At 45.0% G+C, this 24,776-nt stretch overlaps 1 protein-coding gene across 1 annotated transcript in view; it reads right to left on the bottom strand.

The window, feature by feature from the left end:
• Positions 1-1,117: 1,117 nt before the first annotated feature.
• LOC149360205 (uncharacterized) overlaps positions 1,118-24,776 on the bottom strand; it is a 48,266-nt gene continuing 24,607 nt past the window's right edge. The window contains exons 6-8 of the mRNA XM_089569214.1: positions 4,915-4,956; positions 2,841-2,894; positions 1,118-1,297 (exon numbers count right to left, since the gene is read on the bottom strand). Of these exons, the coding sequence (XP_089425340.1) occupies positions 1,166-1,297; positions 2,841-2,894; positions 4,915-4,956 (228 nt within the window). The 3' untranslated portion in view covers positions 1,118-1,165. The remainder of the gene's footprint in view (positions 1,298-2,840; positions 2,895-4,914; positions 4,957-24,776) is intronic.

Genomic DNA, 24,776 nt, shown 5'->3' with positions numbered 1-24,776 from the left:
AAGTAAATATCGTTTGTACCGAAACACTTTACCGTTAAATCTCGTCCGGTACGATGGAGGAAGTAGTCTCCGTTGACTGCCGCTGCACATCTTTTTCATCATCGCCAGCCTAAATACGCCCACTGAAGGGCAAAAACCCCTCCCATATCCCTCCAGTTACCCCTCTGCTGTGCCTGATAAAACACACTCCACAGATCAAGTGTAACAGCGACACTTAAGTAAATAGCCAGGAAGCCCAGCAGTGCCCTCAGTTCTACCTATTTTATTAACATATTCCAGAAGATTTGAAAAAATTCACAATAATTCAGTCGCGTGAGAGTTTTCAATAAGCGTACATATGTATAAATGGGTAACGACTAATACCAACACGTAACTCGAGGTAGTAAACGTCGTGTCGGTGACACACTTCACCTCGAGCACGATAACTAAGCCTTAGATGGATTAAATGAGCTTCCAAAGGAATCTTAAGTTTAATGAAAATGCTCCGCTGCTATGCTTCTGAAGACTTATATCCTGTCTGGTGTTTTGTATACTGCAGTTAATAACTATGGCCCACGCTTTAAATATGGTACAGGCCAAGTCTGTGTCAACGCTCAGGCGTTAACGCTTTTTTTAAATCAGTGCGCTGTAGCACTCCAGAATTCTTCTGAATTATGTTCATCCCTTGTAGAGCGTCTGTTATCAACTGAGAGTATTCTCCAGGCGTCAAGTATCTATAAATACTAACTCGCTATCTTGTAAATGACATCGTGCCGATGTAGTACACGTTAATATACAACGCTTACTTCGGCTTCCTTTAGGTAGGAGTCGGCTTCCTTTGCCGACTCCTACGTTAATAAACTAAGAATTCTTAATTTATCATGTCAGAGTTTGCACAAGCCCTAGCTTCCCTGAAAGTTTGCAAACACAGTGACAAGATTATTACGACATAACCAGCAAAAAGCCTGCTTGTTTCCAGGACGACAAGAAACGTTCAGAAGAGACTAACTTGCATGGGAGAAACTTCACGGCACTTGGTTACGCGAACGCGAACGCGTAACAAAAACGAAGCGCATCGTGCACGTCCGTTCCACCACGCAGCAGCGACAGAGTTCCACGCTAGACGCCGTCGCATAGCTTCGAGGCCTCGGCGTAAGCAGCTGCGCGGGGTCGAGTGTCGCCTAGGTCATCCGTCCATGGTGCTCATCGCGGTCGCGCCCCCGCCGCCTCCTGCTCCCTTGGCCGCAAGCATCCGGTTCGTATCGTCTCGCTGGGCCAGAAAGGCCACGTACGAGAACAGGCTGCACAGGATCTGGCTCTGCGGAGGGATAAGAATATGCGCTGACCAACGTAGCAGGCGGCCCATTCGAGGACGAAGGGCGCGACTGAACTTTATTTCGTAACATTCTAAACCTCATTCACGCACATAGCGCCATGCTTTTGCATTTGAAAATTTGCACTCCTGAGTCATTTGTTTTTTAATTCCCTAAAGCATCACAGGAACCACGTAAAATTAGTCGACTTGAATATGACTCGCAGAAAAGCACAGTACACAAGATAGGAAAATCTGAACGAACAAACGTAGCGTTTAAAACAGGACACAGAAAGATGAGAACAGGACGGGGCTACAACTTCCAACTGAATGAAATCGATAAACGATTTTTTTTTCCCGGTTTTTTCTAGTTTATCACAGTTTTGTCATTCTTTCAAGTTTGCGCATGCGTGTCTTTGCTCGAGAAGGGATGTGTCTTTCGTTTATCGATTTCATTCAGTTGTAAGTTGTAGCCCCGTCCTGTCCACATCTTTCTGTGTCCTGTTTTAAACGCTACGTTTGTTTGTTCAGATTATGTATGACCAACTGGCCCCACAGTATACTCTGTTAAACTTCACAAGATAGGAACCTGTATCCCGTGCGAACAAACAGCTCAGTAGCAACTAAAACTTGTCACAGTGTTAATCAAACGAAAAGAGACGCATTACCTTAATTTTTTGACGCAGTTCAGGTTGCAACTACTATAAGCACACTTTCTAGCCAGCTTTGTAGCTTTTCTATCGATTACCTTCCCTTGTCCCCTTGCAATGTGTAGTCGTTAATATGCACCGTCTGTTTTATGCCTTCCGTTTCCAAATTTAGTTAACGATAGCGCAACACGCTATCTCCAGAAATGCAACACCATGTTCCTGTTAAAGTTTTAGACGATAGTACGTCCGTATCCTTCAGCTTTTTTTATTTCAGAGTAATGAGGAAAATTTCGTGATTTGAGATTAACGCTTAATCTCTCAGCGCTATGCAATAAACTAATAAATGTAGCGGGCACTTAAGACTGCTTACGTGCTCTAAAGGCGAAAGCTTCATTCTGTCATCGTGAGCGCTCGATGTCGACGCAGGTTGCACACTGAGAAATTAAACGAAGACGCCCCTCCGAATGCTGAATGCTGATTCCACAAACGCTGAATCCACAAAGGTCAGACAGAAGAACTCGTACACTCTGTTTGAATACTTGTCGTGACCTGGCCTCCTACCTAAGCAACGTATGCTAAATGTAACAAGAAGCCGCATGACACCAACCGCGACGGTGTACGACGAACGGCTGCGGGATAAGTTTGATCCGAAAATTAGTTTTTGAGGAAAGGAAATAGCGCTGTCACAGTTCACATCTCTGTGAACACCTCAACCGCGCCTTAAGGAAAAAGGCATTGAGCCTGAGAAGGCACACAACTGAGGGTGCATATGTCGTCGGTTCGAATCCTTATCGCAAGCTAGTTTCCAACTTGCTTTCATTGGAAAAACGCTCGCATTTTGCCTTGCCAGCCGCGCTGCATTTCTCCTCCCGTCTGCGCAATGGCAGAGCATAGTTTACCTTGATAATAAGCCGCAAGATCACCCAAGCGAAGTGAAGGGCCTGTTTTGCCAGCTGCAGAACGTGAAAACAAAATCAGTGAGCACAGCGCGACCAAAAATATATTCAGGCTATCCTCTGTGAATTGTTTGGATGCGTTAGCAGCCAAACTTTTGTTATATCCGATGTGGTACGCTTAGGCTCGTTATATCTGATGTCAACACACTAATTTTCTTAGATCTAGGTCCAGACGCGAAAGTATGTTATATCCGATGTAATTAAAGCTCGTTATATCCGAGTTTAGCATACGAAAATTTTGTTACATCCGAGGTTAACGCGCAAAAGTTAGTTATATCCGAGGTGGAAAACTAAGGTTCCTACTATATCCGGGGTTGTATACGAAGTTCGTTTCGATATTATATAATTTTTTTGGTAACCACATGGGCGGGTTCTCACCTGTCCACTGTAGTAGGTGAGCCACCTACGGCTGGCTACTGGCAGACGGCGCTAGCCATTTATGCTTGCCGTGAGCATTCTGATCCTAACGCATTAATAATTCAGCCATTCCTCTAATTAAGCCCACCACAAGGAAAATAGAAACGCGAAGGTAGGACTTTAGCTTGTGTCGGGCTAATTAGATGACCAATGAAAGATTTTGGCGTTGCATGGTGACGACTGAACACAATTTAAGGAGGACAAAAAAATACGGCCAACACGGTTAGGCGACATAACCATGCTGGTCGTCCATTCTTGTCCTTTCTTAACTTGTGTCCTGTCAGGCGTCACTACTGAGCGGCTGCAAATGATTCTGAGGGTATGGTATGCTTACACAGCGATCCAGTTGCTGCGCTGCTTTGTGTTAGGAAAGGCAAGTTTCAGTGCTGAGAGGTACCGACAGGCAGAAGATACTGCAATGTTGCCCGTATTCGAAGAATATATGAGCATCTTAGACAAAAATTTTGACTTTTGGAAAATTTCAAGGTACTGTGATAAACTTGTTGAAGGCAATGATCCATCCTTTGGATGGGTACCAAAATCTTTCTTTTAAACATTTTCCATCGCTCGCATAGAGCGAATAGGACTGCCATAGAAAACTAATGGGGAACAGTGGACGACAGCAAAAACGTTCATAGCAAAAAAAAATGCTAGCCTGCCAGCGAGAGATCTGTAAATATATTGATTGTTATAGTGAAATCTTACAATATATGAAAAAATAACGTTCATAAACTCTTCCGCATTGAGAAATGCTTTTGTCCAGAAATGCTTGGCATGCACCAACTTAGGCGCACATAACTAAAGGCTGTTTCTTAAACCTGCATCATTTAACTCTATTCCGCGTGCCATTCCTGAATGTGTTCATCTTCCCCCACCGTCATTATTTTCCAAACACAATAGCGCCCAACCATTTGTTATATTACTGTTTAAACGCTTTTTGGGCGTCCTCAGTTTTATTTCAAAACACAGAGAGGGCGTCCTCAGTTTTATTGCCCGACAGCTTCAGCCAGTGCACATTCTAAGTTCAAAATGCATACCTAACTAAACAACCTCGTGTTCCTCAAAAACATTTATGAAGAGTAGTAGAAATTACTGGGAAATTTTATTATTGTAAATCACGAAGCTTAGCTCTCAGCCGATGTTCATTCAGGCTGCTGAACAGGGAGGTGTAATGGAAACCCAGGCGCTTTCCCCTGAAATTATTTTTCTTTACTTCTGAATGATGTCCTTAAAACAGACATTTGTCTATCTTTGCCCATACTGCCATTGGTGCAGCAGAATGAAGCACTGTCCCAATACTATTCGCCCCTATTTTAAAGAGCAATCTCAGTCTATGCTTCCACATAACCAAATGTTGTTTTTTTGTTTTGCAAGCCATAGCGCGAGTAGGGAGGGAGGGAGAATTAAGAAGATGGAGTTATTAGGAACATAGTTCACTGACCTGCTGTTGCAATCTACAGATGCCATAAAGTTATCAAGAATCATAATACGCGCGCTCTACTCCCGCCCACGCTGTACTTGTAAGTTGCTCAACCTCGAACGTGTAAGTCTACAGCATGGCCGCCAAATTTCCATTTCGACACATTTCAAACGTACTCACCGAAGGTGGCGGCTCCCGTATTCCTATTGTCGTTTCTTCCGTCTATGAAAGGAAAACAGCAGGAAAGGCAGGCACAAACTTCATCCATCGTTGCCCCAAAAGAACTAACATATAATGCAAAACTGATCATCACAACTTACCCTTTTGCCAGTAGGCTGCAGAGAAGAGAATAATGCGAAATGTTAGCTTGCCCTGCACGTCTTAAAGTGCATATCCCGGCGAAATTGAACAATGTAGATTTAGCCTGTAGCATGCCTTTAGTTAAAAAGAACCGTGAATTGTCCTTGAGCTTGGCGACTAATAACTAAGGGCCATGAAGTACATTGAGCTTCGCGACTGATCACTGAGGACACTGATCCATACTTGAGCTCGGCGATTGATCATGTTGTTGTTGTTAGAGGCTATTTATTGATAATAAAATCAAAATAGAAGGAACCGATGTTGCTAGCCGCGGCATCTGTCATCGAAACCTGAAGCACCCGAGCTGCCGCTAGCGGGAATAAAAGGACAGGGAGGAGGAAAGAAAGGGGGGAGCGATAGAAGAAAGGATAGGGGTAGGGAGGAAACATACAGGTACACTATGTACAAATACAGGATATAAGGATCCTGAGTTATACTTCAGCTTGCGACTGATCATTTTAAGGGCCCTGAACTATGCTTTAGCTTGGTGATTGATCACTAAGGGGCCCTGAATTATACCTGAGCTGGGCGACTGATCACCAACGGCCCTGAATAATACTTGCGTTTTGACGACTGATTCCTTAGGCTCTGATGAATACTTGAGCTTGGCGACTGATCTCTAAGGGCACTGAAGTGTAGCTGGACTTAGCGATTGATCACTAAGTACTCTGAATTATACGTTAGCTTGGCGAATGAGCACTAAGTACCCTGAATTGTACTTTAGCTCGGCGACTGATCACTAAAGACGCTGCATTATACTTGAGCTTGGCGACTGATCGCATGTAAGGTAAGACCGCACCGCTGTGAATACTTTAATCAAGACACACAGTCCTAAGCATGCCTAGCACCCCCTCCCCCCTTCCCCCACCACAGCGCAAAGGTAAGGTCTCCTTTCTTCACTGGTTATGGCTCCTCTAGCGTGTCAACATGATGCAACACTACCGTCGAGGGCAGCGGCACGGATATGGACTCTTACATACACCTGTGCCACAACTCAAGATATGAGGGGTGTTTAATAAGGTGTCTGCTCCAAGATATTATGTCAGTGTTGCAGAGCTGAGCTCTTTTGGACAGCATTACACGAGGTCTGTTAGAAAAGTATCCGACCTTTTTGCCCTAGAAAAAAAAACTTGCATAACTGGAGCGTTGCAAACCTAGTCACCTTCAAAGTAGTCTACTTGGGACTCCACACACTTCTCCCAGCGGTGCTGCCATTGTTGGAAGTATTCCGAAAATACCCTTTTCGGAATGGAGTTTAGCTCAGCTGTCGTTGCAGCCATAACGTCCTCTCTTGTCTGAAATCGCGCTCCTTTCAATGTCCTCTTGACTTCGGGAAACAGCCAGAAGTCGCAAGGGGCCATATCAGGAGAGTAAGGAGTCTGTTGAATTGCAGGAGTCTGGTTTTTCGCCAAAAAAGTCTGAATCAAGTGCGAGGAATGTGCAGGAGCATTGTCGTGATGAATGCGCCACTTTCCTGTTGACTTCAACTCCGGGCTCTTGCGCCGCACAGCACCACGTAGGCGACGGAGGACATCCCTATAGCACTCTTTGGTCATTGTTTGACCCTGTAGGGTGCGTACTCGTGGTGTGCCACACAGAGGGAGTCAAAGAAAGCTGTCAGCATCACTTTGACATTGCTGCGCACTTGGCGGGCCTTCTCTGGTCTCGGTGACATGAAATGCTTCCACTGTGACGACTGGGATTTGGTTTCCGGGTCGTACCCGTACACCCAAGACTCGTCACCACTGATTATGATGTTGATGGACTCGGGGTCACTGTTTGTGGAATCCAGCATGTCCTGTGAGACTTCAACACGAAGCTGCTTTTGCTCTACCGTGAGCAGCTTCGGCACGAATTTCGCCGCAACTCTCTCCATGGCCAAATCTTCGGTGATAAAGGACTGTGCGGAAAAATTCCTCATGTCCACCTCTTCCTCAATTTCTCGGATAGTCATGCGACGGTCCCCCATCACCACAGCGTTCAGTTCGGCAATGACCTGGTCATTTCGGCATGTTGATGGCCGATTGGAACGTGGCTCGCTCTCCACCGATGTGCGGCCACCTTTAAATCAATTGTACCACTGCTTAATCTGTGTGCTGCTCATAGCCTCGTCACCGAAAGCCGTCTGAATATTCCGAATGGTTTCCACTTGGCTGTCACCCAGTTTATGGCAAAATTTGATGCAGTAGCGCTGCCCCTGTCGCACCGCCATTTTCCTTACAATAAAAAACCGACGAGAGCACTGCGCACTGCCTCACTCAAATGCTGTGTCCCAGCGACTGACGCTAACGGCAGGCGGGAAAAAATTCGTGCATGCGCACGAAGGTTCAAGGTCGGCTGATGCAAGCGCGCTTGTTTCATATCCATCAGGTGTTCGCAAAAAAAAATAAAGTCCGATACTTTTCTAACAGACCTCGTACATGTGTGGACATGACAACATACATTTTCAGTTCAGTCTGATGAAAGAACCTGAAGTGACACCGTGACAAATGAAGTAAAATGTCCCGCTACAAAGAAAGTGGGTTAAATGAAGCTTCTTTAATGCAGTGTGCAGAGGGTCCAGTGGTCAGACATGTTGCTTTAACGAAGAACGTAGCATTGAGACAGAGCGCAGACAAGGCGAGGACAAGACGGGCACTACAATTGAAATCGGAATATTTCCCATCAATGAGAAAATAATGAGCATGCGCAAACCTTGAAATATTACAGGAAAACAACGATAGGAACAAAACCTAAAGGTCAACCAGCAAAATATAAAAAGAATGAATCTGTTCTTTGATCTACATCTGTTTATTGCAAGTAAATAAAACTGAACCACCTGTGAGCGCATACAAATATAGCTGTAGACATTTTTTGCTGCTTAAACATCGTAAAGACACGAGGAGCTGGTCAAACCGCTGGTGCCAAGCCCTTCTGATTGCACAACTCCTGGGCTAACAGCATCAGAACGAGTATGTTATTTGCTATTGTGTATTTTCTCCCGCGCTGTTCAGTTCGTATGGACAGCGTCGTCAAAACGGGATTATTTAGTGGCCTAGAAGAAAGAAAATGCCTCAGCTTTTGGCAATAACCATTTGCTCTTATTTTCACCCTCATCTAGAAGTATGTGCTGTTGTTCAGCTGTGTTTCCCACGCAACAGGTTATCACGGGAAGCGACAGACCAGCGTGAAGCATATTCCCGCAAGCACATCACAGGGCGCAAATATGTGTAAAAGTGTGAAAAAACTACTACATTTTTTTTCCTCAAGTGTTGATGGTACTACCTGACGCAGCATAATGGCATAGTTCTCCAAAGATGAAGAAACGTTTCACGATGCACCATTCAGTACCCTACGCGTATTCTTGGGGTCTTGTCCCTTTCAGCGGCAAACATGACATAACCCATGCACGCCATAAAGTAATGAATAACACTTAAACGCACCTTTTTCTCACCCTGTTGGAAAAAGAAATCAGAATACATGTTAAGAGATGTAATTAATATGTCACTAATTAGGCAACACAGTAAATCATGTTTTGAACAGATGTCATTAATATGTCAGTAATTAGGTAATGTTGTAAATCAGTGTAGGCTGATGTAAATGTTAAAAACGTATACCTTGCATTCTTTGACATACATTTTTAGCACAAGCTCGCTCTGAGCGAGACTAAAGTATCTTCTGGAAGTGCTTTCTACGCATTGCGTTTCTCCCTATGGCTGTATTAAAAAGTTGGTCACTGGTTTCTTCTCACAAGCGTTTGCACACATTGGTATTTACTTAATGCGAAGTTAAATTTCTCAAGCTGTGCTGTTATACTCAAAGCATTATTAGGCCAGATTCTATCCTACACCTCGCAGCCCTACGCCAATGAAGCGAAAACGCGTTCCACAACCACAACTGAAGTGCACTTCACCAATGTAGCTGATTGCAAGCCGCTTGTTGCACGAATCTCCATGCGTTATGGTAATACAATCATAGCATGTTAAGACACGTGTTCGTTTAAGGAATGGCGCTATAAAATGCCGAAATCAGTTTAGACATGTCAATCCTTCTTCACAGTGCGGTAACTGCAGGATCACACTGCTATGCATTCATAAGAGGGCGATCTGAATTGACAGCGCCATGGCACTTGTTTAGAGATTCAAAGAACGTTTCCGTTTGAAGCACAACTAAGTTTAAAGCGAACGAAAAATGTCGTTTCGTTGAACGTTATGGACACTTTGGACGTACTCATACTCCATCGAAAAACTTTGTTCATGGGAAAAAAGAAATCATGGTGTATTGCAACCCCATGGAATCAAGCGCATTTAAGTTGGACGCAGACGCGTACGCTCACTCATAGTCGTGCGTGGTCTCCGCATTCGTCTTCTCTCTTTTTCCACATTTTGATGCATTTCAACCCCTCCTTACAACGTCGTCGAGGTGCGTACTCAAACTGGTACCGTCCCGCTACAGAGGCTACCAACCTGGCTTAAATTGTAGCAACATAGCTTAGTGGGCATAGTGGTAATGCATCTTGAAAGAACGAAACACCGCAACTAAAACGAAGTACCAGGGGAAGGAAAGACACGTACAAGACTTGATGTCTGCAGCAGTAACCAGCAAACATGTACCTGTGCGTGGCCCTAATATCACTGTGCACACTGAACTCAGAATCGTAGCTTTGCAACCTATCAGATTTTAAGCAAACGGTAGCGGCAACCAATGTTCGAAAATTCAGGGGGCACTTTGGCTCTCTAAAGTGCTGCAAGGCGAAAGCCTTTCCGTGCGCACTGGATTACATTGTTTTTTTTTACTTTTTATCTCTGTTAATTTTTTATTCTTATTACTTTTTCTTTTGTTTTTGTTGTTGTTGTTTTTAATTTTTCCGTCAGGGAAGGGAGGAAGATGGGAGTGAACGAAGACGCCGTATTCACCAGACGCGCCTTTGTTCATTTTCCAAACCATCGAGCTGGCATGACGGAGAGGTTGGCGTGCTCGTCTCGCTCTCCGGAGATCATGGTTCGATTCCCCAACTCGACCAAAAACCTTCTCCATTCTGTTTATTTATCGATTTATTTAGTTTACTTGGAGCATCAATATACCATCCCTTTAATTGGTTGCATGCTTACTAGCCAAAGTACAATTGGCCCCGTTTGAAATTCGCGCAATGTGACGCCACGACCATTTCGACCAATTGACAAGCGTGACATTTCTGTCGACGACTCCTGCGTACAACGATGAGGCATTAAAGGCTGCCGCCTTAAAAAATCCGGCTGTAACTGCCTTTGAGATTTTGCGGGTAATTAATCGACAATTTTTCAACAGTTGCCGTAAGCTGCCTTACCCCGGGCTTCATACACATAGCAGTGCCGCCCAGCCGACACGTATTGCAGGGCATCGCTCAGTCAGTGCAGCCTGCGTGACTGTACGCATGTCTGTTCTTCGGCAGCGGATGGTGACTTCTAGCTCGCAGAGCCGAAACAAGAGACTAGAACTACAGCTCGAAAAGTCATATGATCGAGGTGTGATGTGACTCACCCTTACGACTCACTCCAGCAATCAGTCGGAAGAGACGGTGAGCACAAGCAATAGGGGATATTCAAAATTCCGCTAGTGCGCTTTCTCGCATAACAATGTTGCCCAAAACAAGATGGCTGACCATGTGTTTCCAGCTCAAACAAAGCAAGAAAGACTAGTTTTTTGTTTGATTCTTCCAAAATACGTTTTTTACATTCTATCCACACCTTTAGCGCCATCCTTTAGCCCACGTAGTTTCCTTATAGCGAAGTCGGCCATCTTGTTTATGGCAACATAGTTATGTGGGAAAGCGCCCTTGCAGAATTTTGAATATTCCCTATTGTCGCTTTCAAAGATTCCGTCAGTTTATAGCAAAAACAAACTATCATATTCGTCAATACTATTTAAATGGCAAGCACTGACGTGCCGTGCGTAACCTTCAACCATTCGTTATCTTAACACATCTACACAAAGTCTACAATTGTTCTCGCCGCGACGACATCTAAGAAGAATTAAACATATAAAAACTCAGCACAAGCTCAGTAATCAACTTTCTTATTGCATGGTGGTCTGAAAATAGTGGACGCACTGCTGAAGTGCCCAATTATCAGTTAGGAGAGGTCATGTAGACGAAAAGAAAGAGTATTCCAAGACTCACCTCGTCGCCAGCCTGCAAAGTAAAATACATTAGTTAAAGATTCAGAAGTTATTTACGGAAGAGTAGTGGGGCATTTTGCAACTAATAGGCCTAGTAGGCTTACATGCCTTCAGAGGGTTTGTTCAGCACTTGGGATCTCTGATAGAGTGCTCAGTAGAGACCATTTGTAAAGAAATAAGCGAGAAATGTGTGCGTGGAAGCTTCTAATGATCTTTATCTGTGCACTTCAAAGCGCAGTGCAAATCTCTTGGATAGCCGGCCTCGTTTGAACAGCAAATGGCATTTTGACAAGTGAGTGCTTGCATTGGTCGCGTCGGAGGAAAAGAACTGGTTGCTGCCGAACGCTTCGGCGCTAATCCGGGATTCATGAGCTATTCAGCCATGTGCGAACGTGATGTATGCCACGCCAGGTTCTTAACTAGTACAGGACCCCTGATAAAGCACTGCATCAAGCTCCTCGCGCAGTGGTTTTCCCAGATCAGCCGGAGAGGTCACAGTCTCGCTTTATTCACTGTGATGTCAATCATCAATGACAGGGTACGCTCGCGCAGTCCCGTTCACGTCGTCTGACGGCACGGGTAATATTCCACTGGATTAAGCTAAGCACTCTTACGGCTACGCGGTTGCAGCCTACAGCAACGGAACCTGACGCCTGCCTTTGAGCGCGTCTAGCCGATCATGATAATGAATTAGGCAAACAGGCGAACGCGAACGTAACCTAGCTACTAAAACTGAGCAAACTTATCATGTTGCGCTACCGGCATCTGTGCCTGAAGTTGCTGGCGTCTGCCGCCCGTAGCAGAAGAAGCCGAACGCCGAAGCTATCGCATGCATCATCGTTTAACGCCATCAGCGAGCGGCCATTTTTTTATTCATGGCAAGATTTTGACGTGTAAAGGTTCGTTTTGTACGCATTGTAATTAATAACGTGTGCGCTCTTAGAATTCATGGCTGTAGTTGTACCGCGACTGCAACACAAGCGGGATTCCATAATTCCCCTATGGCTCGGTTAAGGACCACGGACACAAGGTGGCATTTGCGTCAGCAAAGCAAGCCACTCTCTCACGCAAAACAAGTTTTTGCTCTGTGTTTACTTGTTCACTGAGGTCCAGGTAGGATGCCAGAGTCCAGGTAGGATGCCATGGCGCCGGGTGGCGCCATGCCCGTCCGATCGATGCTAGCGAGCAAGAGCAACAATTTTTTTTTGCTCGAGCGATGAACTTCCTTTGTTCTGACTAACGGTTCTCACCTCATGGCCTAAGATACCTAGCATCAATTTTCGGTGTTTTAGCGATGATCATTACCTTATCACATATGCGTTTCACCCACGTGTTGTGTACTGCGGTATTTACACTTCAGCTGCTCGTTCCAAATATTTAGCTTTCCTTCGAGGCGCGCTGCGGCGGCGTTGGTGGTGGTGAAAAACATTTATCTTCTATTCAGTTTTTGCTGAGAGGTGGTTCGGGTAGGACCCTATTGGCCCTTTCCCCTCACAATACTAGGTGGAGCCCCTATTCCGGGGCCCTCATTGGCAAACAACGCCGCCGGCGTCCGTTGAACCAAGGTCTTTTGGCTCTTTAGGTCTTGACAGCCGAGCAAGGCCGCCTCCCAGTCCTGTCTGGTGGGGTTGGGGTTGAGGGATAGATGGATTTGATTGCCACATCCAAACCATGTGGAAGGTGTGGCGCGCATTCGTAGTTTGACCATTGAAATTTTCCCGGAGAGCTATTCATATAGAATAATACTGGGTGTTTTATCTAAGACTTTACAAATTTAAAAAAATAGCCTTTTTCAGTTAGAAGGGCGGTTTTCTCGGCATAGCATTGTCAGCGGTGTAGTACATCAGAATCCAGCTAAGAAGCTCTAACTACCAGGATGTTAACTAATATTGAATAGTTAACTTTTTAACTATTTCTGTTAGGTGCCTTAATTATTAAGAGGTGTGTAGCGCACCGTAAGTAATATCCATATCAGTTTTTCGGTTTCGAAAAAGCGGTTACCCTCAGTGCTGTGGCTCAAGAAATTTTGGCTACATTGCGCCAAAATACATGTGCTTTCGAGAAGCTTGCAGGCAAAGCAACCTCTTCAGTGCACGTAACTCGTTGAAAAAGCCAAATTTGACTGCGTCACAGCGCCGAGGGTAATCGAGCTTTCGAAATTCTAAAAACTGATATGGATATTACTTACGGTGTGCTACATGTCTGTCAGTAATTAAGGAGCCCAAGAGTAATAGTTAAGAAGTTATCTAGTCGATATTAGTTAGCCAGCTTCCTAGTTAGCATGTCTTAGCTGTATTCAGTTGTAGTGCCGAAAAAAAGCAATTTTCTAACTCAAAAAGCATATTTTAAAAAATTGTGTAACATCTTACGTTAAACACCCTGTGTAGCGTACAAGCAACAAGGGCCTTTTCCGAAAGCGTAAAAGCCGTGAAAACGTTTGTGATACGCTTTCAAGGTCCCAAGCTTTTACAAGCATAAACAACAGCACTAACTTTTATGCGTTGGCTATTGTTCCGTGTTTCAAGTTCATCAAAGCGTATGGGACTACTGGGCAAAGCTGTGATTCCCACACTGCACCTGGCGACGCTCTTGGAGTCCTTTGGCACAAGATTCCCAAACTGCATAATACATGCAGGCAACTTGAATAACTGCCGTCGGAAGTGTCGTTTTGAAAATAGCTTTTTTTCATTCGACAAAATCACTTTTCGTTCGCTACACTACAAGCCTAAAATGTGCATAACAGGATTGATGAACAGTCTTTATGAAGAACGGTTAGTCCGCGGGGAAGTGTAACGACGGTGGAGCAATTGTCGGCAGTATAATCGCAAGGTTATTAGCGTCTGCACCCAACAACCACGTTAATCTCAACCTCACTCACTTCCAGTAATGAAACGTATCACAGGAGCATCGATAGCTCATTCCGAAGTGAGCTCAATTTGCGTCTAACACCTACAGGTGCCCGCAGTTTTTACCGGAACACAACAGTCATGAAGAAGCAGAATTATCTCAACGCCTAGAGGCGCAGCCTGACCCTGATGGCTGCACAGTGCAAGCGGCGTGGGAAATGCAATGCACCTACTTCAGATCGGGGCTCTAAGCTTAGGATGTACTAATAAGTTGAGCTTTGCACAAAGATTCTGCGGCCACCTGTACCTCACATCTCGCACCAAAACCGGAGAACATTCTTTCTTTTTTTTGATTATATACAACTGAACCAGATGAGATGTTACCCCAAGCAAAGTCTGTAGTGCATCCGTTGCTATATTAAGACCAGAAAAAATGGCGGTAGGCAAGCCGAACAGTTACCTTCATCACTTGCAGCATCTCGTACTGGAAGGTAAGAAGCAGAAATAATTTGCATCAGTGCTCCATGCTATAGAGACAAGCTTGAAACTAAACACTGCACACAAGGTTCTTTCTTCCGAGGGTTCAATCTCTTCCTCATACGTTTAGTCGGTGCCGAGTGGTTCCAGCAATACGAAGTCCATACGAACTAAAGATCTGCAGATGTGAACGCCAAGCACTTGCAAAAATAATACAAGACACTGTGACTCCTTCTGTGATGTGGCTTTTTCCTCATTCCCAAAATTAGTTGACTCGAAAAGCGTAAAAAAAAAGACGCCTTGAGAAAACCCAGACAATTACTTGCCTTGAACATTTTCAAACTCTCTAGTGACACGCAGGCCAAAAAGATATTTCTCGTAATATAGCGAATTCCTCCCAGTATCACACGTTCGCTAAGCCGGTATCACTAAAATTTTCAAAGCCCGAAAAATGCGCAACCTACCAAGGTTACTAACACTTGTGTGTGAATCGAGCTTTATGGTAGATTTCAAAGACACACGCGAGTCCACCCCTGAACACACGAAACGTGATGTGAGCGGCCTGAGATATGTTGTAATTTAGGTTGCCGAATATACTTTATCAAAACCAAATTGAAAACTTATCATCATCATCAGCGTGACTACACCCACTGAAGGGCAAAGGCCTCTTCCATATCTTTCCAGTTCACCCTGTCCTTTGCCAGTTGCGGCCACCGTATCCCCGCAAACTTCTTAATCTCATCCGCCCACCTAACTTTCTGCCGCCCCCTGCTACGTATTGCCTTCTCCTGGAATCCAGTCTGTTACTCTTAGCGACCACCGGTTATCCTGTCTTAGCATTTCATGCCCTGCCCAACAAGCCCATTTCTTCCTCTTGATTTCGACTAGGGTTTCATTAACCTACGTTTGTTCCCTGACCCATTCTGCTTTGTTCTTGTCTCTTAACGTTCCACCTATCATTTTCCTTTGCGTAGCTCGCTGTGTTGTACTCAATTTATGTTGAAACCTTTTAGTTACATTCCACGTTTCTGCCCGATAGGTGAGTATCGATAAGATACAGCTTTCATATATTTTTCTCTTGAGGGACATTGGCACAGTTTCATTCAGGATCTGAGAGAACCTGCCAAATGCCATCCACCACAATTGTTCTAGTTGTCTCGCTCGCGTGATTCGGGTCTGCACTCACTACCTGCCTTATATGACGGAAGCCAACAGCCACTGAAACCAAGGAGCAAAAGGGATTTTTTTTTTAATTTTATAATTTTTCATCAATGGGAGATTCCTAACCCACTACCTCTGAATTTCGATGAAAAACTACAAATTAAGAAAAAGGCATCCCCTTGTACTCCTTGATTTCGGTGGCTGTTGGCTTCCGTTGTATATGCAATAACGAGTACCTCTTTTCCCTTCACTTCCTGCCTGAAGTAGGCGTATTCGCTTACCACTTCCAGCACCTCGCTACCAATTGTAAACTGCTGTTAACCTTTGATTTTTTTTGTCAAGTGTAGCCTTTCTTAACCATTTTAGTGGAGCAAATGGAATGGCGTGGTGTTGTGGTTTTTGTTTTCGGGAAGTCTTACTGCTCAAAAAATCTTACAGCACGTGCACCTTGAAGGACGCTGCTCAGAAATGTCCTCTACTTAAAATAAGACCTTCGGTAAACTTCAGTGTGGCCTAGTATAGTCGCTCTCCTCAACAATGCCACAAACCACTATGCGCAAACATAAGGATTTCATTAGCCGCAGTGAGCGCAATAAGATCGGTTTTTCATTTCATTGCAAGCCTGGGTAGAGAGACCGGAAACCGGGGCAGGTGTTATCAGAAATGCCGCCGCATTTAGAATGTTTCTTGTTCGCTGCCTTCTTTCTATATTACGCGCTAGCGTAAACAACTCGCTCTACTTAAAGCGCGGCGTGAGCATCATCCTGCGTCAGTCGGAAAAAATACCAGCCGATTCAAAATAAATATGAACTTTGCCGGGATTGGGGTTTGAACCCAGGACCTCTGCGTGCCAGGGGGCTGTTGGTGCAAGCGTGTTAGATGAGCACCTAGTGAACGCGTTGTGGTGTATGATTTAGTAATCTGTGCTTGGGAAGTGTACTGATGCTGCAGTAATTAAGAAAACAAAACCCAATACAAATGAGATAATCTGGCGTCAGAAATTGCTCGGAACGAAAAGGCGCTGCTGTGGTGCTTCATTGTACTGAAACAAATGGTGTGTACTTGTACGTAATGGCGTAGCATGTCGTGCAGTGTAACCTAGATAGTGATTTGTGATTGGATAATTATGATTGGTGATAATGTGATCGGTAATTGTGATTTTAATCTATGACCGTGATTGATAATGTGATTGTAGATTGGTGAGAAGTGAGAAATGAGTAAGAAAAGAGTAAAAAGAAAAAAAAAGGAGAATACGACACTATCGCGCCTGCTCCTAGGAGAGGCTTAAGTGTCCTCCAATTTTATTTTTTTTTTTGCCATTGTTACGACTGCACTCATTTTTCCGGAACGTCTGCCGAAACAGAACGCCAACAACTCTAAACAAGGCCATCTTTAGTTGCAGGCGCGAAAAAAGACACAACACAAGGCAAAAAGACGGGAAGAAGTGTTTCGTCCCGTCTTTCTGTCTTGTGTTGTGTCTTTTTTCGCGCCTGTAACCAAAGATGAACAGTTACCAACTTGCCCAGTAAGACGTTCTTTTAAGCCTAAATAAACCTGTATCGCAGAGAAAAACCACTTCAAGGTTCACAGAAAATAATAGCCGCTTTTTTTAAAGTGCTCATGCATATTAACTTCTAATTTGTGAAAATTTTTCTCCGTGCCTTATTTGGCATTGTCTTTAAAAGTGCGGATTTGCCACAGCACTTACAAATGGTGATTTCATACAAAATGGCTTTCGTAAAGGTTACCAAAAGCAAAGTGCTTACCGAGTACCCTTTAGATTTGTGTCTTCTTTTCAGGCGCTGTGAACGAAGGTTTATTTTTCTTATTATTCGTGCTACAGAGGGAGCTTTGAGCGAGCACTAAGCGCTTGAATTCTTAAAACTGCATGCAACTCCATTTCGTTCATTGCCTCCTGATTTCATTTTGTTTAGAGCGCAGCTCTTTGGCGTCCGTTCCTGGGTTCGCGTCGTCGTCGGCCTCGTAACCAGCTCCGCCCCCCTTTCATCCCCCCAGCGCTATCGGCGTCAGCGGCATCAGTCAGTCGCTGCTATCTCTTCCCTCCTCCCTTTATCGTGTTGTCCGCTTGCTGCGCGCGCTTCTGCCCCCCTCGTTTGCCGCTGGGTGTACACGCCGCCCCCCTCCCCCCTCTTCCTGCGAGTCTCCGGTTGTCAAAGCGCCGGCTCGAACTTAATTCCTTTCTTCGCTCCTCCTCCAATGCAACCCCTGTGCGGTGGCAATCAGAGAGCCAGATCGGTGGCGGCGGATCTGTATATGTGCACCGCCCGAGCCGAAATTGCGAATACGTGTGAAAAATAAAAAAATAAAAAATTCTGTGATAGCGCATACATGTGTTGCTCGATTTCTTTGCCTCAATCTATCGAAAAGGTGAAACAGCTTATTTGCTGCGCTCAAATTTCGCATTAGGAAGTAACGTAATCGTAGGGTAATTTTTTCTTCTTTGAACCTAAAGCGATAAATGTGTGAAATGCTTTAATTTCCCTTGAACAATTCGTCTATCAGTGCGCAAAGCGATGAAACATTCTTAACGCTGTCTTTTATTCAAGCTTCATTACAGCGCAATATTCTGTACGGTTGCTTTTGTTCACTCTTCAACGCATTTCCTTTTTACGCTTATCTTTTTAGCCACGTTCTCGTTAATTATACAACTACTAATTGGCAGCTAAGGATGTTGATATATAGCTTATCTGCTGTTCCTTCCAAGGCACCTAATTTGTTTAGAAGGCTGGCTGAAGCTGCTTGAACCGTTTAGGAGGCGGATGATTCCAATGCATGCTTTGTATTGTAACGCAGCAGTATCTCGAAAATTGGTGCAAATATGCCAGGCGTTTCCTGAGAGAGTTTCAAAAATTGTCAAAAATAGGCTTTTCGGGTAAAAATATGGCTTTTGAGGAGTAGTATTGCCAGTGTTTGCGGACACCAGAAAACCGATGAATCGTTTTAAGCAGCCAGCTCGTTGACTAAATTTTGATTAACTTTTTTAACTATTAGAGTTAGGCACGTAGTTGCAATTACAGAATTGTAGCCGGTCGTTAATAATAGCCACATCAGTTTTTAGAATTTCGAAAGCTCGATTATCATCTGCGCTATGGCAGTGTTTGCTGCGTACTTCCAGGTCTCCTTTGGGTAATCATAAATGATTCCTTCAGTATTCTATTAAAGGGCAACTGAAGAGGTTTTGGAATTCGATTAGCTTAAAGTAGTTGAATGTGTGAAACTTGGAGGTAAATAATTACAAGTACTTTTGTGCTAGTTTTTGAAATGGTGACGTAATCAACGAATGAGCCACGTAGACAATCATGCTTCTCCGCAGTGCAGAGCGCCGACAGGAGCCGAAACGTTGACGATTTACGGCACCGCTACATATTTACAGCCAAGCGTTTTTTACGAAGCGTTGTTTGGAAGCATATGAGGGAAGGAAGCAGGAATATGAAATTTCGGCTCCAATGACTTCATCAAGAGTCATTAATTTGGAGCGTGGTGTAGAACACACCAAACGGAGATGAAGCATGCAGTAAGAGGTTTGAAGAAAGCGAGATGTGTAGAAAGAGGCGGCAACCGACTGCGTCGTAGGTCACACCTCGTTGTGGAAGGAGTCAACGTATCTGTTCCCAGCCAGTCTCACAATATGATGACGTAACGCGCTGGAAATAAAACGACTTTAGCGAAGCTTACCAGCGGAGAAGCCATGCAGAGCACAGACAGCGAGTCCTGCTGGCACATAAGATTTGAGACAGCCATGAAATCGAGGAAGAGATGCGGCATCGCATACGCAGCAAGGAGGCACGGAGGCATTACATATAGAATTCCGATTCCACCCGTTTACATACTGTTGCTCTCTGCGCGGTTCTCTGCGGCTCCGCAACGTCTTCAATGCACAGCCGTCGGATTGCCACACTACGTTGCAAGAAGACCTCACTGCATTCAATCTGCACGCCTACTGTCCGTGAATTTCGTGTTACATACTCGCAACTGCTGCATCATTTTTTTTTTTTTTCACTGACAAAGGCGCAGTCCCGTATGTTGTGGCACAGGAAAGGCATCCGTGTTCAAAAAAGCGATCCAGCTTATAATGGCGGCGCCGCGACCAATAAAGCAGTTTATGCACTTACGCCCTTAGCCGGCTCCTCCTGGGAAAAGGAAGAAAACGTGTTAGCGTTTGAATGACATCCTAGCGTCAGACGTGTCCACAGTGGGAACAGGCACTTCACAGACAACGAACCGCGGTTGAAGTTATATACGTTGCTGCTACGCCACAAAATTGTGTAGTACCGCTTCCTCCACCATGATGTAGACACTGGTCATGAGAGGGAATAGACTACTACAGAACGAGCATGTTTGAAATTTTGGAAATTAAACTCTGGTTCAGAGGCTACAAACCTTGACTGAATACGAGTAGGGTGTCAGTTCAGACGGCGCTCACTTTCATGAATGAAGATGATGTAGATTAAAAAGAAGCTGCTGGATCGTGAAAAAAGTGCAGCTGGGCATTCCTGGCAGTCCTACTCTGCTCGGGTGGCTCACACTAGAGGGGAGCTTATTTTGCAATCCTTTATGTTTAAATGTCTGCCAAATTCAACACACTCAAACGAGACTTAGTACCATGGCTAGCAGATAAGGACAAAAGGTGACCTAGACATCACGAATGCTGGACGACAACTAAAGTTGAATGCTATAGCTAAAAAAACAGTTCGGAACAACTAGAGGCGGCCTAAACAACACGCCCTTCAAATGCGAGCCCCAGACCAAAAGGCGACAAAAAGCAAATTAAAAAAAATTACCAGCAAACCCGAAAGGCAATGCAATTCATTTTTCTACAAGCCGCTCAGAGCGAGAATATTCTATATTTATTTATTTATTTATTTATTTATTTATTTATTTATTTATTTATTTATTTATTTATTTATTTATTTATTTATTTATTTATTTATTTATTTATTAGAAAGAGTTATAGAATGCTAACTAAAATACCGATTTCTTTCTAAATATGCAAAGTGCTTCAAAATTATTCTGCTTGACTGCATTCGCATCACTACTACAATTCGCATCAGCAGTATGGGATCCTCATCAATCTAACCTTTCTATAATCCTTGAAAAAGTTCAAAACCGCGCTATCCGTTTTATTTATTGTGACTACTCTTACTATACTAGCGTGTCTTCTTTAAAATCCAGAGCATCCTTGCCTAACCTTGAAACTAGAAGAAAAATATCTCGACTACGCCTATTCCACAAGTTCTATCATTCACCTTTAGGATCATCTATCATATCAACAGCTCATCGTCCTTCTAGCCGCAACAACCACATCAAGACCGTATATCCACCCGCTGCAAGAACTACATCTCATTTCCGTTCTTTTTTTGTCATATCATCTCGGGACTGGAACGATCTGCCGCCGGAAGCCGTACTCATCGTCAACTGCATCGACTTCAAGAAAAATATTGAGGCCATCCTTATGTAATCAGTCATCTTTATGTATCCTGTAATCTTTATGTATCCTGATCTTTATGTACTCTGTAATCTTTATATAATCTGCATGTAATCCGCCCATCCCTCATGTAATGCCCCACAACCGGGGCCTTTGAGGTAATAAATAAATAAATAAATAAATAAAGAAAGAAAGAAATAAATAAATTCCAAACTCGTCCCATACGCGCGTGCTATTGAAAACTGCCTCGTCTTGTATCCTTGTCTATGCAACACTGTCTTCAAAGCACACAATAAGCCCAGGTTTCTGCCTGGACACGAAATTTACGGTCCTATTCTTCGTATTTCTTTCTACTTCGCCTTTCCCTCAACGTAACAGCAAAACGAACAACATTCTCGAGAAAGTGACTGGAGAATAAAGGGAAATTACGAAAATGGCTAGATCATTGTCCAAATGAGCAAGTCATGTTTACGAGTACCTCGGTGAACGCATCCTAAAATAAATTGTTGCTCCAAATGCTTCGTTACCGCTCTGGCAATGAGATTTCTTGGAAGCTCCTTCGGATGTGCACAAAACTCAAAATAAATTCATATTCAAAGAGTTAGGCATACAGGAGGCAGGAAACAAGGTAAGTATTGTAGCGAAACCAAACAATGGGTTACACGTCTTTCTGCAACTCATGGTAGACGTCGAATCAGCCGAACTCCGCAGATTTTACTTCTAGGGTGCACTGAATGCAATCGAAACGAACATAAAGGGGAAACGTTGGGAGGGTCAGAAGGAACAGGGTAGAACAGATTAACCAAGTTCTACGGCAGTTGCTATAGTCGTTGAGCGCGTGCCTGCTATTGTGTTTGAATAATAGGGTAGATATCTACGGAAGAAAATTGGTGAACGACCGAAAATAAAGGTGACGTACATTGATCAGTAGATTCGCGTTGTTGTTTCTGCTGTTGTTGGGTTTATTGGCGCATAATCAATAAAGGATATCATGCGTCAAACACAAGGCTAGATCGCATTGCCTGTGCTTAGGAATTATAGTTTTAGGACGATTCTAACGCGTTTAAAACGCCCCGTTTCCTGCTGCCAGAGAAAATTGCACGCTTTCTGCATTTTCCAAGTTTTGCGAGAAGTCATTTGTGTTGACGCCTGTTCGACTCGCATGTGTTATTATCAAAAGTAGTTATTACGAAAACCCAAAACCTGTTCACGCTGAGATATGGTTGAACATCTATGGGCTTCATTAAATTTCTTGCCGCAGTACTACAGCATCACGCCTTCTAAGAGGAATAACGTTAAAGGCACCGTCGCTGAAGCCCAATTTCTCAAGCTTCCTTTTTGGATATATACTTACAATTGTTTTGGTCTCTTTCTGAAAAAGAAAAGATATGGCGTTAAGTAAAAACTTCAACAGAAGTCCTTCAGCGGCAGAGATATGGCTAAAAGAGCCGTGCCGCCCAACCTTTGCTGTTTGGCGGTGGTGAATTTAGCCAGCGGTTGCGCCAGCAATATCGATATGGAGATCATGTATACGAAAGAAGCCAAAAATCGCTCAAATCAAGAAAACCCTGCGAGAATGTTACTTTTATCTGTGGCGGCACTGATCATCTGATCATATTTAGAAAAAAGTGGTGATAGATAACTGTAGAGGCACAGTGTACTGGCAAAAAGTTTCAAGGCCTAGGTGCAAGCAGTGTCTCTCTAGCAGTGTCTGATGTGCCACGGCCGTCCCCCCTTCGGCACGATCGTCTCTGACATGTAAAAAACCATTGCCACTCCGTCTGTGCCATCCTCGCATCCAGCTCAACTCTTCATCAAGCCACGCGATTCGATCTACACTAGTATGCGACCCATTCAGCGCCTTATCGCCTGTCGTTTTCTGTGGCTGGTTACCAGCGCTCATGTACGCAGCTGGGCTTTGGATTGTCTGCGGCTGCCAACGTACAAAGGCGATGCGCCGCACTAAGTCGCCTCTTCCGCCTTTCCACCCGCCGACTCAGGGCTTGACTACGTCCACAAAACCGTTATTGGTTCACTACGTTCATGACACGAACGCTGCACCCTCTCCAGCGCTGACAGCCACACGCACTGGCCTGGAGCCTTTTCAATACACTGCGATGGCATTCACCATGGCGTCCATTTTCTTCAGTGTCTGCATTTCTCGTTTCGACTGCTATCACAAAAATCGGCGCATATTTGGAAAGCCGGCGCGGCGCGGAGGTACTCTCGCCCGTACACCAGCCGAAGACAGTTCGAGAACCATGGAGATACGTACCCCGGCTGCCGAAGGAGAGCGCGTAACCTTCAGCGTGCTGAGTAATGCCGTCTCCACTTCGCTCGCGCGCTACGGCACCGGGTCGAAAAAAAAAATGGCTGAGGCTTAGCTTAGGTTAAGCCTAGTCAGATGCGAAGCATATTGTCGCCGAGTTGCATATCGAGCACGCCGCTTGGCTAGACGTTCTTCGCGCTCTTCATCAGTCTCTGTAGCACGCCGCAACTTTTGCTTCTCATTCCAACGAGCAGCCCTGTCTCCAGGAGGCATCTCTATCCCGTGTACGCCTAGCAGATGCAGGCGCACACCCTTGTATACCGCCGCCACTACAGCGCACCTAGCGGCAGAAGCAGGAAACACATTGGTCGCGACGCCTCGCGCGACGGCGCGAGCTGGGGCCCCGTTTGGATGGATGGATGCAAAAAACTTTATTGTCAATAAATTGGTGTTCGTGACCCCTACGGGTCACTGGGCGCCGTGGTCGATCCTTGGTCCAGGATGCCGCACTTGACTGCTGCCATCGTGGCTCGGCGCACAAGGAATCGTTGCGCTTCCTCGTCCTCGCTGGCCAGCAAGTGCTCCCACTGCATCACACTCGGGTTTATTCTCTCCTATGGCGTTACGTCACGCATCACGTGGTCCTCCTTGGTCGCGACGCCTCGCGCGACGGCGCGAGCTGGGCCCCCGTTTCTCATCTGCTGTGACGTCACGCACCACGTGGTCATCCTTGGTCACGACGCCTCGCGCGACGGCGCGAGTTGGGCCCCCGTTTTTCATCTGCTGTGACGTCACGCATCACGTGGTATGACATGGAGGTCACGAAAGGTCAATGGTGGTGGTGGTGAAAACTTTTATTTTGTGAAAAAGAGTTTGGGAGCCACAGAGTGGCCCCGCTACATGGTCGGCGTCCCTAGTCCGGGACACCGCACGACGAGTCCCCGTCTCTCGCCCGTTTCACCAGAGCCCTTTGGGACTCAAGCGAGGAGCAGTTGAGGAGGGCAGTCTCCCATGCCTCTCTGGAAGGGGTAGGGGAAGGGGGGAGGTGGGGATTTTGAGTACATGCCCACACCATGTGGAAGATATCACAGGCCTCCCCACAGTGTGGGCATCGCCCATCCGTGTTAGGATCGTAATGTTTTATTATTGCAGGACAGAGTAGAGTACCTGTCTGCAGGCGCCTTAAAGTTCGCTCCTCCGTCTTACTCAGCCCTTTTGCAGGGGCCGGGAAAAGGCGGTAGTTGTCGCTATAATGTGTTAATATTTCCCTGAATCGCAGCAGCGGCTGGTTAGTCTCCGAGCCAGAAGAGCTGGGATGAGGAGCCCGGTGAGTAAGCGCTCGGGCAGC

The sequence above is a fragment of the Amblyomma mixtum genome, chromosome 2 (genome assembly GCF_055824585.1).
Source record: "Amblyomma mixtum isolate Tamu chromosome 2, ASM5582458v1, whole genome shotgun sequence".
Classification (NCBI taxonomy): domain Eukaryota; kingdom Metazoa; phylum Arthropoda; class Arachnida; order Ixodida; family Ixodidae; genus Amblyomma; species Amblyomma mixtum.
Note: the sequence above shows the minus strand (reverse complement) of the source record. Positions and strands in the feature narration are given on the sequence as shown.